General features: G+C 30.4%; 1 protein-coding gene across 1 annotated transcript in view; it reads right to left on the reverse strand.

Moving 5' to 3' along the window:
- LOC132945057 (neuropeptide Y receptor type 2-like) overlaps positions 1 to 16949 on the reverse strand; it is a 75218-nt gene that overhangs the window by 28964 nt on the left and 29305 nt on the right. Inside the window, exon 2 of the mRNA XM_061014677.1 lies at positions 13719 to 14514. Coding sequence (XP_060870660.1) covers positions 13719 to 14311 — 593 coding nt within the window. The 5' untranslated portion in view covers positions 14312 to 14514. The remainder of the gene's footprint in view (positions 1 to 13718; positions 14515 to 16949) is intronic.

Genomic DNA, 16949 nt, shown 5'->3' on the forward strand with positions numbered 1-16949 from the left:
CGCCCATTAGTTAGGTATGTCTACGTTCTGTCCATAATGTATAACGTCTTGTCTTCTGAATAATAAAATTATAATATTGGTTACCGACGACTCCTGTTGTAAGCCCGGACATTTGTTATTAAAATAAAAAATACGTGATCTGCGTAAAAACACAGAAACTCTGGTTCTTGTTTAACATATGTGGACAATTTCAAACGACATTAGAATGTTTAAATAAAAAAAAATGTTGTGTAGCATGATCAAATTAAAAATCATAAAATAGGTATACAAGTCATACAAATATACTAGATAGCTATAAAAAACGATAAATATTCCAAATTAAAATGTAATGCAATTTAAATAATAAATACTATGTAAGAATAGTAATTGTTTTTAATATATCGTATAATATTATTATACGATAATATGATTAATGATTGTACATCATGGACCTGCACTATACAATTATATTAATAATCGTTAATTATTTAGATTAATTTCAGTATTAAAGAAATAAATGTATACCATAGATATTCATAAATACGCATCATACTTATGCGTGTATTAGTACTTTGTTTCACTTTGAGCATGTAATATATAAAATATTACCTTTCATCGTGATAACTGAGGAGTATTCAGTTAGGTTAGGTTTAATAGAAATAAGTAATTATGCTAATCGACCAATTTTAAAAACATTATTAAGTAATGACCATATTTGAAATCTGTACTGAATTTTACAAAGGAATGTTGCCTGTTTTTAGTTTTTTTTTTCAACGAACAACAGACAATCAGCTTAATTTATTGTCTTTGTTAACAGATATAAAAACGATAAAAATATTTTTTTATCTCACTGCTTACCTTAAAAAAATATAATAAAGTATACTTTATGTATTATTATTTTAATCTTTACAATCAGCTTAATAAAATGTGTTAACGTATTATGTATTTAGTACAAAATTTAAAAACACAGACTATGCAAACATATATTTGAATGCGACGATAGTTATGAACTGATTTAAATAAATAAAAATAAATCTAAACAACTGAATATCAATAAAAATGAAAAAGTTGATTTGAGTTAAATCTAAAAACCTATACATCTGATATTATGATACTCTATTTTACTTGACATTTTTAAGTATTATTTTAATTTACGAAAGTGTTTACCGTTGTTACCCATATTAATTGCATTAGTTTTTTAAAACTTTTAATTTTGAAGTAATACCATGTTACCCGGCAGTTATAAGAGCAAGGCACAGCCACTAGGTTATCGGCATGTCTCATGAAATATTATGACTTAAAAAAAAAAAATCTTAGTTACACATAACATTAAATTATATTTTTTTTAAAGTTAAAAATAGTAAACATTTAGCATAACAATTTTTTTGTAAGTTAAGTACACAAAATAATTAAAAAATGTATTCATTAAATACAGTAATATTTTTCAAAAATCAGATTTCTAAATAATGGGTTGAAAAAATTATTGGCAATGAAAAACACGTTATCACTTATTTATCTTAATTTTTACCGTTTCCATAAATTACATTATACTTTTACACGTTACCCAATAAATTACCTAAATAATATACTTATAATATAATTTAAGAAAATATTATAAAAAAACCAATTATAAAATATATATACAATATTATAAATGCTGTAATCCCCATTTCATTCATTAAAATACTAATTGTTTTTTTAGAATACCATTTATAATTTCTATATGGTTTAACCGATATCATTATTATGCACTTTTATACTATAAATCTTTTATTCAAACAATTTTACAACAATAAACTAATTCCGTAAAAAGTGTTCATAATTAGTTTCCTAAACCATTAATCATATAGTATAATAATAATAACAATAATAATTGTTATAATTATATTATCACACGAGAAGTTATAATAATATAATATAGATAAGTAAACTTACAATATAATTACAACAAAAATCGACAAATTGATCTACGAGTATACAATTTATTTCGTTTCACAAGTTATCGATGCATATGTATAACAACAAAATCAAGTTAATTGAATTTGTAATAGTTGATAAACATAATAATAATAATAATAATAATTTTAATAGACAGCGGATATAGCAATGCAATACATACATATCAGTAGCGAAATTGCCTATCTAATGCGCCGTCTTAAAATATAATGAGTTGTTTAGTATCTTAATGGTGACTTATAATTTCACCAAAAAAAAAAACGTTCACTTATATTGAAAGAACTTAATATAATATCATAATTATGTATAAATAAATAGTTTAAGTTTAATTTTAATGTTCATGAATTGAAAAAATCCACAATTTAACAATTTTAAGAGAAAATTGTTTTAATATATAAACGATAAACATAATTTGAAAGAGACCATGATTACTAAACTTATTTATTTTGGGAAACAGTTTCGGTTTTTAATTATATTTGTGTTATTCAATACAATTAAAAAAATATATAAATTAAGCTTATTTTTTTTAATATATTCAGCAATTTAGGAAAACAGTTCATTGAAGTAGGTCAACAATTTGTATTTTGTACTTCAATTTAGAACAATGAATTACATATTACACGAATTTCGCTTAGACTCACAATTCCATATTCCATCAACACATTCCCGTACACTAAAGGATAAAAAAGTCACATCCATTTCTACAACAGTTTCCTCATTTTTCCAACACAAAATGTTCTTTAAATTATAACATTTTATTACATTGATTTAAAACAATGACATTGTAGTGAAATTTTGGAATAATAATCATAATTAAAAATTATGAACATTAACTTGTATATATTAGAATAAGGTACTCGCCTGGTATATGTGCAATCCAATGTAATATAATAATAAAATCATAATTTAAAGTATATAATACATCATTTAAAAATTAAACGTTGAGTATAGCTGAGTTATCTATACATAACTTTTATACTAAATGTGTATTACGTTTTTTTTAATACTCATAAAGAAAAAAACAATGGATAGTTATTTTTTTAATATTAAAAATGAATGAAGTTAATTAAACATGATAATATATTTTAGTAGTTTAGTACTAGGTAGAAGTAACTTTGGAATAAAATGTCAAATATCGTAAATATTAAAAATATAAATTCTATAAAAATTATAAATCTAAAACTAATAAAAGGATTGAATAAAAAATATATTTTTTTTACTTGAGAAAATAGTAAAGAATGACATGATAATAACTGGTGTGACTAAAGAAGAGGCATATAACAGAGACATATTATGAAGGTGTGGGACAAGTGCTCTGACCCCGTTATTAGATGAGCGTAAGCATTTTTCAATATTATTTGACGTTTTCGAATTCAACGTTCAATAGTTTAGAATAGTATGAGTATTTTTCAATTTTATATTTGTTTAATTGTATATAAGAAATAAGCAAACATTTCATATTTATTACCCATAAATTTTCTTTTGTGACATTTGTATACAACAGTTTATTTTTATAAAGTAAATCACTTCCAAGTATTTCACTGTATTTCCTATTTTATTTTGAAATGCATACCCTTTTGCAGTTGAAAATTACAAAATTCCAATGGAAAATATCTTGACGTATTCTTGTACATTTTCTTCTTATACTCTAATAACAGTAAATTACGAATTTTCTCCAGGTCAATGTATGGAATGAATAAATAAATACACATTCACGTTTATGTACAATAAATATTAGATCAACATATTAAGTAAGAAAATTAAACAAAATAACGAATAAAAATATAAAATAATTACTTGATTCATTTAATTAAAATAGAGTTGTATGAAAAATGTATATCGATACATCAGGCCGAATAAAGTGCAAAGTGAATAATTCATTGTAAATTATATATTATATATTTTATACTTTTGACTTTTAACTATATTCACTATAAAAGTATAAATCTATTTTTTTAAGACCATTTTTAACACATTGATAAAAAAATCTATGTATTGTATAATAATATAATATGCTGTTTATATTGGTCGTATTAAAATTAAATTAACAAAATATTTGGTACCAGTCCACCATACTATATTATGCAATATTGGATCTCAAGTTATGCATAGTGTTGTATCCTTCAATGAAACTCGCTGTTAATCGTCGAGCCATGAATTCATTTTAACTTATTAATGAGACAGAAAAATTGTACATTTTGTCGCTCTCAATGGTAATAGTAATAATATTTACCATAAATTATCTATTGGTTTCCATTTTACTTATTATTAACAGACTAAAACGAATCGTGATCATTAAAATTTATGCGTCTTAAGTTTTAACAACAAGCGAGTAAAATATTATAAATGGCAAATGCTATAAATGTTCGCTATGCATACAGCATTTCAATAGAAAAGTTAAATAAAATGTATAAACTTATTCTAGTGCACTATTATAGCCGTCACTATTAACCACGATATTATATCTATACGGCGTACGGCTATACCGAGTACGTCTTATTAAATAAGAACGGCAATTTTCCTTATGCCCTCGAAAAATGATTTTAAGCCCCTCGGAGTATTACGACCAAAGTCAATAAATTACAATCACTTACGTGACCCAGTTTATTGTTCATCCTAACTTTTGGGGTCTCGAGCAATATCTACGAAAGCGGACACCCCCTTGCGCCGGTTTTTATCTACACGACTATATCCAACTTGGGTATCACATGTCAGATTAAACATGTCAAATAAACATAAAACAAAATGTATAAAGATAATGTTATATTATACACGAGTATTTCGGTGCCTACCAATTTTCGACAAATTACACTACGAGCATACATTTTGTAAAATTTTCACTCCCGCGTGATGTGTTGGATATTAATTTTAACGTTTTATACATTGTGACGCTAATATGTTAATATATTATATTGGAGTATAAAATAATATATATTTTATGTCGTTTTGATGAATCATCGTTTTTTTTTTCCATTTCCATAGCTTGTTCATCATTAATAGCTGGTGGTATATATTTTAATATTTATTTATTTTAGAGTGCATACATATAGTTTAAACATTATTATCATTGTTTGGTATAAAAAATTGAAACAGTTATATTAATAAAACAATAAATTTTTAAAATAAGCTTAATAACTGTTTTTTTTTTCTATGAATATACTGTTAAATGTGATATATTATAATTTATAACAATGTGTTGTAATTTAATTATTCCTGAAATAATTGTAAAATTAAATACCATCATATGGGTTTGGACAAAATAAAAAAAAATATATAATAAAAAATTTAAAAATTTTTAGTTGATCAACTCATAAATTAATATATTTTGTTTTAAATCATTTTAGTACAACGAATTGGATGTTATTAAATAACTAAATGATACATATTATATGTTCGGTACCGAAGCGAAATCATTGTTTTAAATATTTATATTTATGTTTACTATTCTACGTATTATCACTATGTTATTATTCAAAAATGTATATTTCAACAGGTATTCGGATGCCTAATGAAGATTTTTGAATGATATTCATACAGAGATTTACATAATATTATAAATTAAAAGCGAAACAAGTATTTACAGTTCACTGGATATTATTATTTTTTATTATGAATTTAAACGTGACGTTGATACGATTTCCAAGATTTGACTTTAAGCATGAGCGTGTGCAGTTGCTTACATTATATTATTATTGTTTCAACTGGAAGACAAAAAAATATCACTTACGGCCATAGACGCGTGACGTCTTCCCTGCGGTGTCTGTGCCGCGCAACGACAAAACAATTTAAATCGCACCATAACGTAAGTAATTTCAAGTAGAATAATTAATAAGCATATTCTTGTAACTCTGCTAACTGCGCAGAATATGACCTACAACTTCCTTAGTCGAAACCGTAAGCCGAATTCGTGTTTTGATACATTCAGTGTTATTCCCCCCGCCCCCAACCACCACGGTTATGAATGTTATGATCATTGAACACAAAACTCTGGAAGCTCGCCGTTTCCACCGTCGCAGACCGTGACGAACCTCAGAGAATCGTTCGTCAGAGTGGTAGTTGTAAAAAAATGTAATATTTTTGAAACTAGTAAAACGAGCCCACAAATGTGGAGAATGTGGGGCAAGAGAGAGAGGGGGGGGTCGGTTATAATAAAAATACAAAGCGTGTCAGTTTTTCAATTACGGACAGTCACGATGTACCACAAAGTTCTCCGGTGTGTGCGCATTTAGTAATATTATCTAACCGCGATGTTCTGTCTCATTTTTGTGATTATTTATTTGAAATCCGCGAGCCAACCCCAGTGTCGAGATCACGTGGTCGGCAAAACATTACATAAGTATACTTATTGTGTTCGCACGGCACATCCGCGCGTATATTATAAAAATAAAACTTCGTCTCTCCGAACCTAACTTTAGAATTCGGCGAAAAAAATGCTTTTTGGAGGATCACGTTTTTCGTCTTAACATTTCAACCATCCCCAGACGACATTATTAAATAAATACAATATTGTCTGTTCCGGATTAATGACATCTAATGGCGCACCACGGTTATTACCGTTCGTGGAACCGCTGTTGGGCGACGCTTCCATACACGATTACAGAGTGGTGCACCCACCTATGGCAGACACCGTTGAAATGAATGCCATTTATTTTTGTCGTCGCATTTTCAAAAGGACTGACTCTGTGCGAGACTCAAGTTTTAGAGCATCCTTTGACGTATTGTGTTACAGATATATTATTATTATTCGTTAGTGTTCGTTCCGGTGAATTGCGTAAACAATCATCGGTTTCACACCATCGGAGTATTTAGCGTGATATTTTTTTACTCTTATTATATTCGTCCCCGTGTGGTTAATGCCCGTTATTTATTTATTTCGTATGGCTTTTAACACAAATCAACTCGTTCGCAGCATTCGTTATAGATATTAAACCTTGTCCTGTTCGCAGTCTATTTAACGTGGACCAGGTACAAAAAGGAATATTCATTTCTAGAACTCCATTATTAGGGTCACATATAGTAGTTTCCTATTTGATGCTGTAAACCTTGCCCATTATTTTCGTCATTCCTCAACTGGAGGGCTCCTGGATTTTAATCATTGATTAGATGTCTGAAGCATCATCTGATATAAGAATGAACAAATAAAACAATGAAAAAAATTAATTCGATGATTTTCTGTATATATTTTATTCTTTCCGCTCACGCATACTATATAGTAATAATAATTAATAATTGCACGGTTTTATACACGACTTCCTTCCAGCACGAATATTACTTTGTACGGTAAATATTATAATATGTATTATTGTGTTATTGTTATAAATTAGTTCTTTATATTAATTTTGAAATCCTAAAAGTTGATTAAAATACACAAATGTATGTTTAACGGATGTGACGATGCTCATATATCTCAATTGTTACGTCAAGTTCGTTAATTTTCCATCTACAGACGTGTCAAGTAAACATTATCCAAGGAGGTAAAATGTATAGCAAATGTGCATTTATTGTTTTACTTTTCGTACCTAATCGTAAAAAACTCGAAAGTATCGTTATTTATGTCTCGGAATGTAGTTATAGCTTTAACACTAGTTTTTTTAAACACACGACCACGTAGAATTTTTTAAAATTCAAATAAATAAGCGATTGACTGCGTATGACATTTTTAGAAATGTGTTCTCAAATGCAATTGTCCAGGCATAGTCGTATGTGCCGTTGTTAGAGCCGGTTTTGTCACCGAGCCTTAAATAGTTAAATTATACTTTACAGACACTCCAGTCGTCGAACATTGCCATCGGCCGGATGATCATGTACACATAAAACGCGGGTGGAACGCTCGTCACTCTCCAAAGTGGTGGAACCGACGGTTTAGGTGGTTTCGTCGCGCCATTCGTCTGGCCGATCGAGTACGTAATGTGTCCCGGGGAATATATAGAGTTATTATAGATATAAAGAGAAAGATAAAGTGAAGGAGAAGGAGATAAAGAGAAACAGAGAGAGGACGCGATAGAAAGAGAGGTAGAGATCGACGGAGAAGGAGAAAGAAAAAGAGTGAGAGAGAGAAAGAGGATGTGAGATGGGAAGGAACAGAGAATGGACAAGAGAGTAAGGGAAGGGGACTGTAACTGAGGTGTGCAATGGCTTTGTTGGGGTTCAGCGATAGGAAATTCTACCGAACAAATCATGCGCGCTGTGTTCGTCGACGGATTATCGTAGATTCACAATTTCACACTAATATTCCGCAAAATCGTTTTGTACGACAATACCTTACACGTGTTCACCGAAGCACTAAGTTACATATATCTGCAGATTCTACAAACATAAACGTAGGTGTACACGTTGGTGTAAACGCCACAAAACAAAATTCGTGATATTACGATCATGTTTTGTCATACTATTAAATTTATGAACGTGGATTTTTTAAGTCAATATTTCAAAACTTTTAGATTTTCAAGTCACTGTTTTTATTATGGTGAAGAGTATATAGTGGGGTGAGGGAAGGGAGCCTGTAGATAAAAGGTTTGTGGATCTATAGACGTGTTATCATATTCAATATATTCTAAAGTTATGTTAGATAATTTTTTATAGGATATGTATGTATTATATTTCTATACAAAATACCATAAACGTACAAACAAAGATTAACATGATTCTGTTTCCTAAAAAACCGTAATCAGTGTAAAATGTATGACGATATAATTGTACATCGTTTCACATAAAACTCCCAACTTTTAAATTATTTAAAAGTGCTGTTTACATTTCTAGTGAGTTTTATTGTTATTTAACAGTAATTGTTCTGGCTTACTTGATTCTCATAGAATTAACATATTTCAGCAAGGTAACTTATTGCTGCCTAAACATTGTATCGCAATATGCATTATGTAATACAATATCCATATTTATGGTGGAAATAATCCTTTAGACCGTATGATGCGGTTGGTTAACGAGCACCATTCATCCACTCATCAATACTGATGAAATTAGGTATTACTAGGCTACTATTATTATATTTTATTATATTTTACCAACCCATCTAATGCGATGAATGTTGTATTTATTCTATGACTATTATATGGATTTATTTGATATATTGTATTAATTATTGTAATTTAAATATGAAATTGCTTATAAAGGGCTCCGACCCTGAGTACATAGGTAATAAATAATAATAAATATGTAATTTTATTTAACTTTGATTTTAATATTTATAATGCGATTAAGATTTGCAATATCTATGTACAGTTGAGATTATTCAATAATATCATATCAAACATATTAGTATATACTAACGAAATATTTTGTTCTATATCTGTATGTGACGCTTTCTTTTCTTTGTCGACATGAAATATTAATAATTATCTGATGAATTGATAATTTATTATATTAATTATACTTGACGTTTATTGGTGCGCAAGTTGAATGATGAATTTAAATAATATTTTTTAAATGACTCAAAGAATATATGATTTTTCTTGAAAATATAATATGTTTGATCAAAAAATTTCCATTCTTTTAAATTTTTATTTAAGCTCTGTAATACTTGATAAGTTTTTTTTTAATTTCCATTACAGCTCAGTTTATTTTATTTCATTTTATATTCATTCATGCAATGTATTTTAAAATATGTTTTAATCACGTATATATTTCATCATCACAACATTATAACAATAGTATCGACGGTTCATTCATCACTTTTTTTTTGTCTGTCGTTACAGTTAAAAGCAATAACCACTTCAAATAACAAAAGCTTTTGCTATTATAAATTGCAAAGTAACGAAATTGTTTGGCATAAAAAATATTTTGTAGAAAGCAGACATTGAAAAAATGGTTAAAACAATGAAGAAAAAAATATAAAAAAATATGTAGTTTATGGTAGGTAGGTATGCAAAGTGTAATAATTTATATTTGCATTAAAAATGTGGTATTTAATTATTGTACAATACAACTTTAACGCTTCAATAATTATATTATATCTCAACTGTTCTACCTATTGATTTTTTTTCAATTTAATTCTGCTTATTGTTTATTTAGATTCCTTTGCCTAAAAATATTTAAACTATATTTGGTTTGTAGAAAAATATACAGCCTAAGTCAATAGCAAAAATGAGCTCTAATAAATGAAAATCACTCTCCTCTTGTATGCAATATGTACTTATTAATGAGTTGTTATAATAAATTAAAATATTAATCGGGCGTCGATATTTTTTCATACCAAATTAATATTGATATATAAAAATCCATTGGTTTTCGTCACATAAAAACTAGAAGGTCCAAAAGTGGTGAAGGGTTATTTGCTCCACATCAGAGCTATTTGTGTGTACCGCTTATATGAATATAATAATAGTCGAAATAGTCGATCGGCTTCAGTAAACCGGCACCGTTGGTCGTTTTTTGTATGTTGCACAATTCAATATGATCAGTCGTACGAGAAAAAAAAATTAGAATGTCCAGCAATGTCCAGCTGTCAGTTATTATTCGATTGTCAGAAGAGTTCTTAACTGTAAGTTGTGACTTAGATTTTAGTTAATATTTTACTCAACGAGTAAATACTTAGAATGGCTTACATCAAAATGTAATGCGATTTCCTTAAATTTAATAGATTATCATAGGAGCCTAACTGGGACTGTCCAGATACGTAGCACCTAAGACTGAATTATATAAAATGATTAACTTTCAGAGACACACATTAAAAAAAGGTATGATAGGGGTGGGGGACGCGGTAAAAGAAAAATGATTCTTGAATTTGTTGATATTAATAAGATAAGTTACGTGTTTGACACCCGTAACTTCATTTTTCCTTTAGTCGTGAAAGTTACTTGGGCCAAATAGGTATTATAAGTATGAACAAAGACCCAGAGTAATTAAATTATACGTGAAAATTATTTATAAAAACCTGTTGTTCACCGGTTGAAAATACTTGTCTGAAAACTTTAGAGCTCAAATAAAAAATCAGATTATCTGATTATGTATATCATTTATACCAGAGACATTTAAACCATGGTAAAAGTAAATTTTATTTTTAGTACCTACTATTGTTTGTTACGTAATGTGTGATGTAAACCTATTCTTGTACAGTTATATGTATTTTACTAAAAACCATTTTAAATATATTTAACTTATATTGGAAATTTAATATAAATATTAAATAGGTATAGTGTTTGAAGTATGAAATATTTCAGTATATGGTGAAATATTTCACAAAAACTTGAAACATTGAAATTTTTTTAACACAAATAAAAACACAATTTATTAATTTTTTTAACACAATGTTCAGTGTTCTAAATTCTAATGTAAGAATTCAGTAGGTATACTATTGTATACCAACTTATATTATTTAAACATTAAAATATTTAAAAATGTTGAATACTATTTTAAATGTATAATACCAAAAGTTATGTATACAATTAAGTACCATACAATTATGAAGGTGATTTATGACAGTTATATATACATATCAAACTTATTTAAAAATAAAACAAAACTTATTAAAACACGGAAATATTTCATTTTTTTAAATTTCATGAAATTTTCAAACACTAAATAGATATCTATTGTTATCTACCAGACATCAAGTTTAAAAATATTTCATACTTAATTTTTATCGATGATTTAATTAAATTATATTTTTCTACTAAATTTTTAATCATTTAAAATAATGCCATAAGAAATGGTATCTGTTTTTGATTTCATATTTTGAACTTCACGTTTTTATTTAAAATATTGATAAGCAGACCATGGTCATATTAAGTGTATTTGTTTATTTATGAAATATGAATAAAACATAATCTATATTGGAATGCGCTGTAAGTTAATAGGTACATGTTCAGTATAGTCATTTACATAATATTTTACTGAAAAAACTATTCAAATTAAATAACAAATGTAAGCAAAATGTGTCACGGTAAAAAATAAATGCGTAACAGTGTTGAAATTGTCAAAGGAAATGAAAAAAGTCACATTACGCTATCGTTATGGGAAACGGCTGTTTGGTATTTCCCACAAAACGTACCCAGCAATAATCATATCATTTTTTTATTTCACCACAACAACTGTCAAATTTGTACCAACGCTGTATCACTCACCGCAATAATATTGTGTACGGATAAAACGGCATTGGTAACTGAATATTATGGCGAACGGTAAGACCGAACAAAATTGGAAAAATACCAATGCGACAATCTAAAACAAACACGCGCGTGATTGGTTGATTTCGGTTTTGTTTTTTATTTCGTAAAACACTTTACGAAATAAATTATAAACGTTTTACCTTGACGCAATACGATCTCGCATGCATTTAGACAACGAATTGTTGGTTTGATCAGTCAAGTAGATCGCAATTCGTCTGAGTTCTCGAGATGACGATACGATTTTGATGATAATGACGACGATTAAAATATAATATGATCCTGAAACCCTGTGGTAAAACCGTTCTCGGTCAAACAATACCAGTAATGGTGTCGACAGTAATTAATAAAATAGATCAAATCCAACTAAAATAAAAATCTAATTTAGTTAGTTGTAAATACCCCCAAAATATTTCAAAGAGATGCACGATTTACAAGATCGAAATCCTTGGTGAAATAAAGTTAGATACTCTTAGAACGCTTTTCTACAACGGAAGATATATGAAACTAATAAATAGATTTACGGTCAATGAAAAAATGACATACTCAAGCATAGGCATGCGCACAGAGGCAGCGGGATGTGCTATAGCTGCCCCTGAACGGTTCGGTTATATTTGTAAGGGGTGAACAGGTCCAACTGTCCATGCTAGGCTATTGTATAATATTTAATACTAAATAAAAAGGAAATTTGTCATCCAAAAAGTGTATTGATTTACGAAGCTAATCTTTTCTGTGTTTCTATATTTAATACAGACCACAGTATATTATTATAATAATAATTATTATTATTATGAACATTCATTAAAGACTTATATGGCGTATATATATAATGAAATTTACAGGAAACTAAAAATTAACTAGAGTTTCCGTGTCCCATCATGGCGATGCAGTAGGTGCACTGTAATGTTAATTTCATTACCATTGTCCTCCAGGTCATGTATAGACCGCTTGTGAGAAAAATATGGACTGTAAAAATGTTTGCTGTCCCTGAAACTCTGCGCACTCGAGCAAATTTTCACGGTGATTCAAAATATATAGAGTACATATATCGATGTATTAATTATGGGTTATGTAGATCAACTATACAAACACACATTGACAATACTGCTTTGATGATCGATTAAATGCAAAATACAACATTTTTTTAATGGAACAAATGAAACCACAATATTATGGTTGACGAAGCTCGATAGGGTGATAAAAAAGAGTGACGTATCGTATCATTGTCCGTGAATGTATCCATTATTTATCCAACCATCGACTGTCAAGATGACGCTATATGTCACCTACTCAGGCACTCAGCCATAGTCTCAGAGGGGCGGGCACTGAGAGCATAAACGCCCGCGGTCTACTTTCGGTCACTTGGGTTACGATTTTCAGTAAATGACTCCGGTATAACAATGGCTTCACCAGATTCCAAAAAAAGTCAAAGCCGATAGGAAACATAACATAAAAGGGCTGTGATTATAAGTTTATAACGTTGAATATTATACGTTGCGCTCGTCTATACGCATATAAAATGGGCGTTCCGATCTCAAGTCTCAGCCCCGCACGCGAAGACGCTAATGATTTTTGCAAGTTTAAAGCCAAAAGGCCGTTAAAATTTGGAGGGTTACAATATCTTAATGATATAATATAATCGGATAATCCACTGCAACAATATACCTGTCCAGAGCGATAGCGGTTATGGTGCACGCGGACACGGTTATGTTGGCGCCCTGGGCGGCCGGCACCGTCTTGCACATGATCAGGCCCCACGTCCAGCGGCGGGACATGAGCGCCCACAACGTGAACGGCATGCACACCACGCACATGATGATGTCGGCGAACGCCAGGTTGACGATGTACAGGTTGCGAGGCGACGGCCCCTGGCTGGGCACGTTCTTCTTGCCGCACTGCCGGAACACGACGAAGCACACCAGCCCGTTGGACACGAGCCCGATGACGAACAGCACGCCGTACGCGACCACGATGGCCACCTCCAGGTACAGCACGAGCACCTTGTCCACGTTCAGCTGGTTCTCAAATATCGCGTCCAGCGCCCGCTTGACGGTGAAGTTGAACGGGCCGCCGTCGCCGTCGCCGCCGCCGCCTCCGTCGAAGGTGCCGTTCGGGCCGTACAGACCGGACCAACCGTGGTCGTCGTCATCACCGTCACCGTGGTCGCCGCCACTGCCGCCTTTCACCGACGACTCGATCAGCGTGGTTACCATGGTCATGAACCAGTCGTGCTTGTGAAGTTTAGGCGGGTTGAACATGACGGTGCCGGCCGGCGAATCACCCTGACCGTGAGCGAGTCAGTACCGCGTCCGGCGTCCGTTCGATTTTGATTTCCGGTCGTTTCTATCCGGATTTTCGTGTATTTTACCGTTCGCCCGAAGTCGTCGTCGCCGTCACGTGACTTTCCGGGAGTCCGGCAAACCTTCCTATACCGGTCATATCTCGTCAGTCGTCAAACCACCTGTAACGAAAAACCGCGAACATGAGAACTGTAAAGTCGATTTAATATGGTTGGGGTGCTAGATCAGCCCTCGTTGTGAAAGACATTCAAGTCTCAAAATTTGTCACCTTTCTATCAACATTAGGTATATACCTATAATTATAGAACAATAGTTAGTTCTTTTTTTTTCAAAGACCACCACCAATCTTAAGTGATAGTTTCAAATTGTCTGTTGAAATATGATGAGAGGCTCTAATGACAATAATATTATAGTGGTATTGTATTAGATACATTTTAACTTGTATCGTTAGGTACATATAGTTATTATTTATTAGTTATACTACAAATTACAATAATATGTTTATTATACTAGGTCGACATATGTATTATGGTGCATCATCCGACCAAGTTAAACTAATTTTAAAGTACCTACCTAGCAGATTAATTAAAAACGACCTCGTTATGACTTCTATAACAAAATAAACTATATTTTTATGGTTTTACTCTGGGGGGTCGGGTCAGGTCGGCTAGGATCAGATCAGGTCAAGTCGGAAAGAGTACGTGCCAAGGGACGCACGTGATTTTTGAGATTACAGAAATTACTGCTCCCGTCCACTATACCTACCCACGGTGGCGACGCGAAAAACGTTCGACGGTGATTTATATAGTTTGTCCGAAATTGGTTTTTGTTTTTCGAGTTCAGTCTGTTTACGATCGTGCGCATTTTGCTCTTCCACTAATGGATTCTTCATTTCGTTTCCTCCGGACGTTCCCGATATTATTCGTTTATAAAATACAATATAATTTTGTTTTTACAATTGTTTGAACAAACTCAATTTCCTACGGTGTTGAAACGCACGACAATTTACGAGTCGTTATTTTACGCGGATTATCGACACACATTTCATGACAAAAGACGAGAGAAAAAACGTTCGATTAATTTCAATTGCCAGCACGTCAAGAGAAAACTAATGTAATTTGTGGGCAACAAATTGGTTAAACATTTTTCTAAAAAATATAATTTTGAATAATTAAACACATACGTGCACATGGAACGTACTTACGTCGTTTATTTTACAATTGATTCAAGTGACTTTCTAGTAAAATTGAAATATTAACCTTCAAAAATGGAATTAAAATGCAAAGGTCCATTAAACAAACGTGTCCATCGAAAGAAAAATGTATTACGCAGCATACGGCTATTGAGGGGATGTCGAACACAATAATGATGTATTTTATTAAAAATAAATAATAATCATTTAAAAAATGTTTTCGTTTCTATTTTTACATACATTTTTGATAACACGCTATAGATGAAATGCTAATTTTAATCGACCGTTTTTCTTAAAGTCTGCATCACAATTGTTCGTAGATACTTATACCAATGATTTTTTTATTATTATGACGGGATAGTGAAATCCACACATAAATCTCCATTGTATACGCACTTGCGATATTATATTATGTATGTATAAGTTACCGCCAAAGATAATAATTAAGGCAAAGCTTAAGCTTTAAATTAACTAGAAATTATAAATGCATACTAACGTTGTCGGCTTAAGTTTAAAGACATAGTTGTATTGATTACAGACGACATCGAGTTACATTTATATCACCGATAAAAACTCCAACGAATAGCGTCAATATAATATGTAATAATTATACTGTTAATAATAAAATTTTTTTACTAAATAAGTTAGTTTTTTGGGCTACTGAAAATATTAGGTAATATAATAATGACGTATTATCAATTATTGATAATTTTGACGCAGAACGAAATTTCATTTTTTTTTAATGTTATTTTATTAGGACGCGTACATTATATAACGGTTGTCTTGACCTTCAATTAAAACCAAAGTCCACTGGAAAATGATAGATCACTATATAGAAACAGCAGAAAGTGGAGAACTGTGTAAGCACTCAGCAGTATAACCATCCCACAAGGTTTCAAAAATGTCATTGAAAAATTAAATGAAACACAATAACAAATAATAATAATGTAACGCACTAAAATATTGTTTTTTTTCTTATTCATATTTGTTTAGTGTTTTTTTTTTTTATTAAAGAATACTGCAGGTTACTTATTTATTTTTTAATTCAACAATAATCAGTTTAAAGACATAAACAATATCAACCGTAGTAATTAAAAAAATAAATATCTGTTACATTCCTATGCTTTTGTTGGAACGTTAGTAGTTATTAATAGTGATAGTTGGTCTCCAGTCATGAAACTTGCAAATTTGGTATCGCTATTAATGAATGGAATATATTTATAATAATATTTATTTTAATTTTAAAAATATTTATAAAATAAACATTTAAATGGGCAATATTTACAAAAAATCCTTGACGTATTTGTTTGCGAGATTAAAAATATTGTCCACTTTATAAATCAACAGAATTAATTGATTTTTATTCATTGCAGCTAGAGATAATAAAACCCTTTATAATCAACA

The sequence above is a fragment of the Metopolophium dirhodum genome, chromosome 5 (genome assembly GCF_019925205.1).
Source record: "Metopolophium dirhodum isolate CAU chromosome 5, ASM1992520v1, whole genome shotgun sequence".
Taxonomy (NCBI): domain Eukaryota; kingdom Metazoa; phylum Arthropoda; class Insecta; order Hemiptera; family Aphididae; genus Metopolophium; species Metopolophium dirhodum.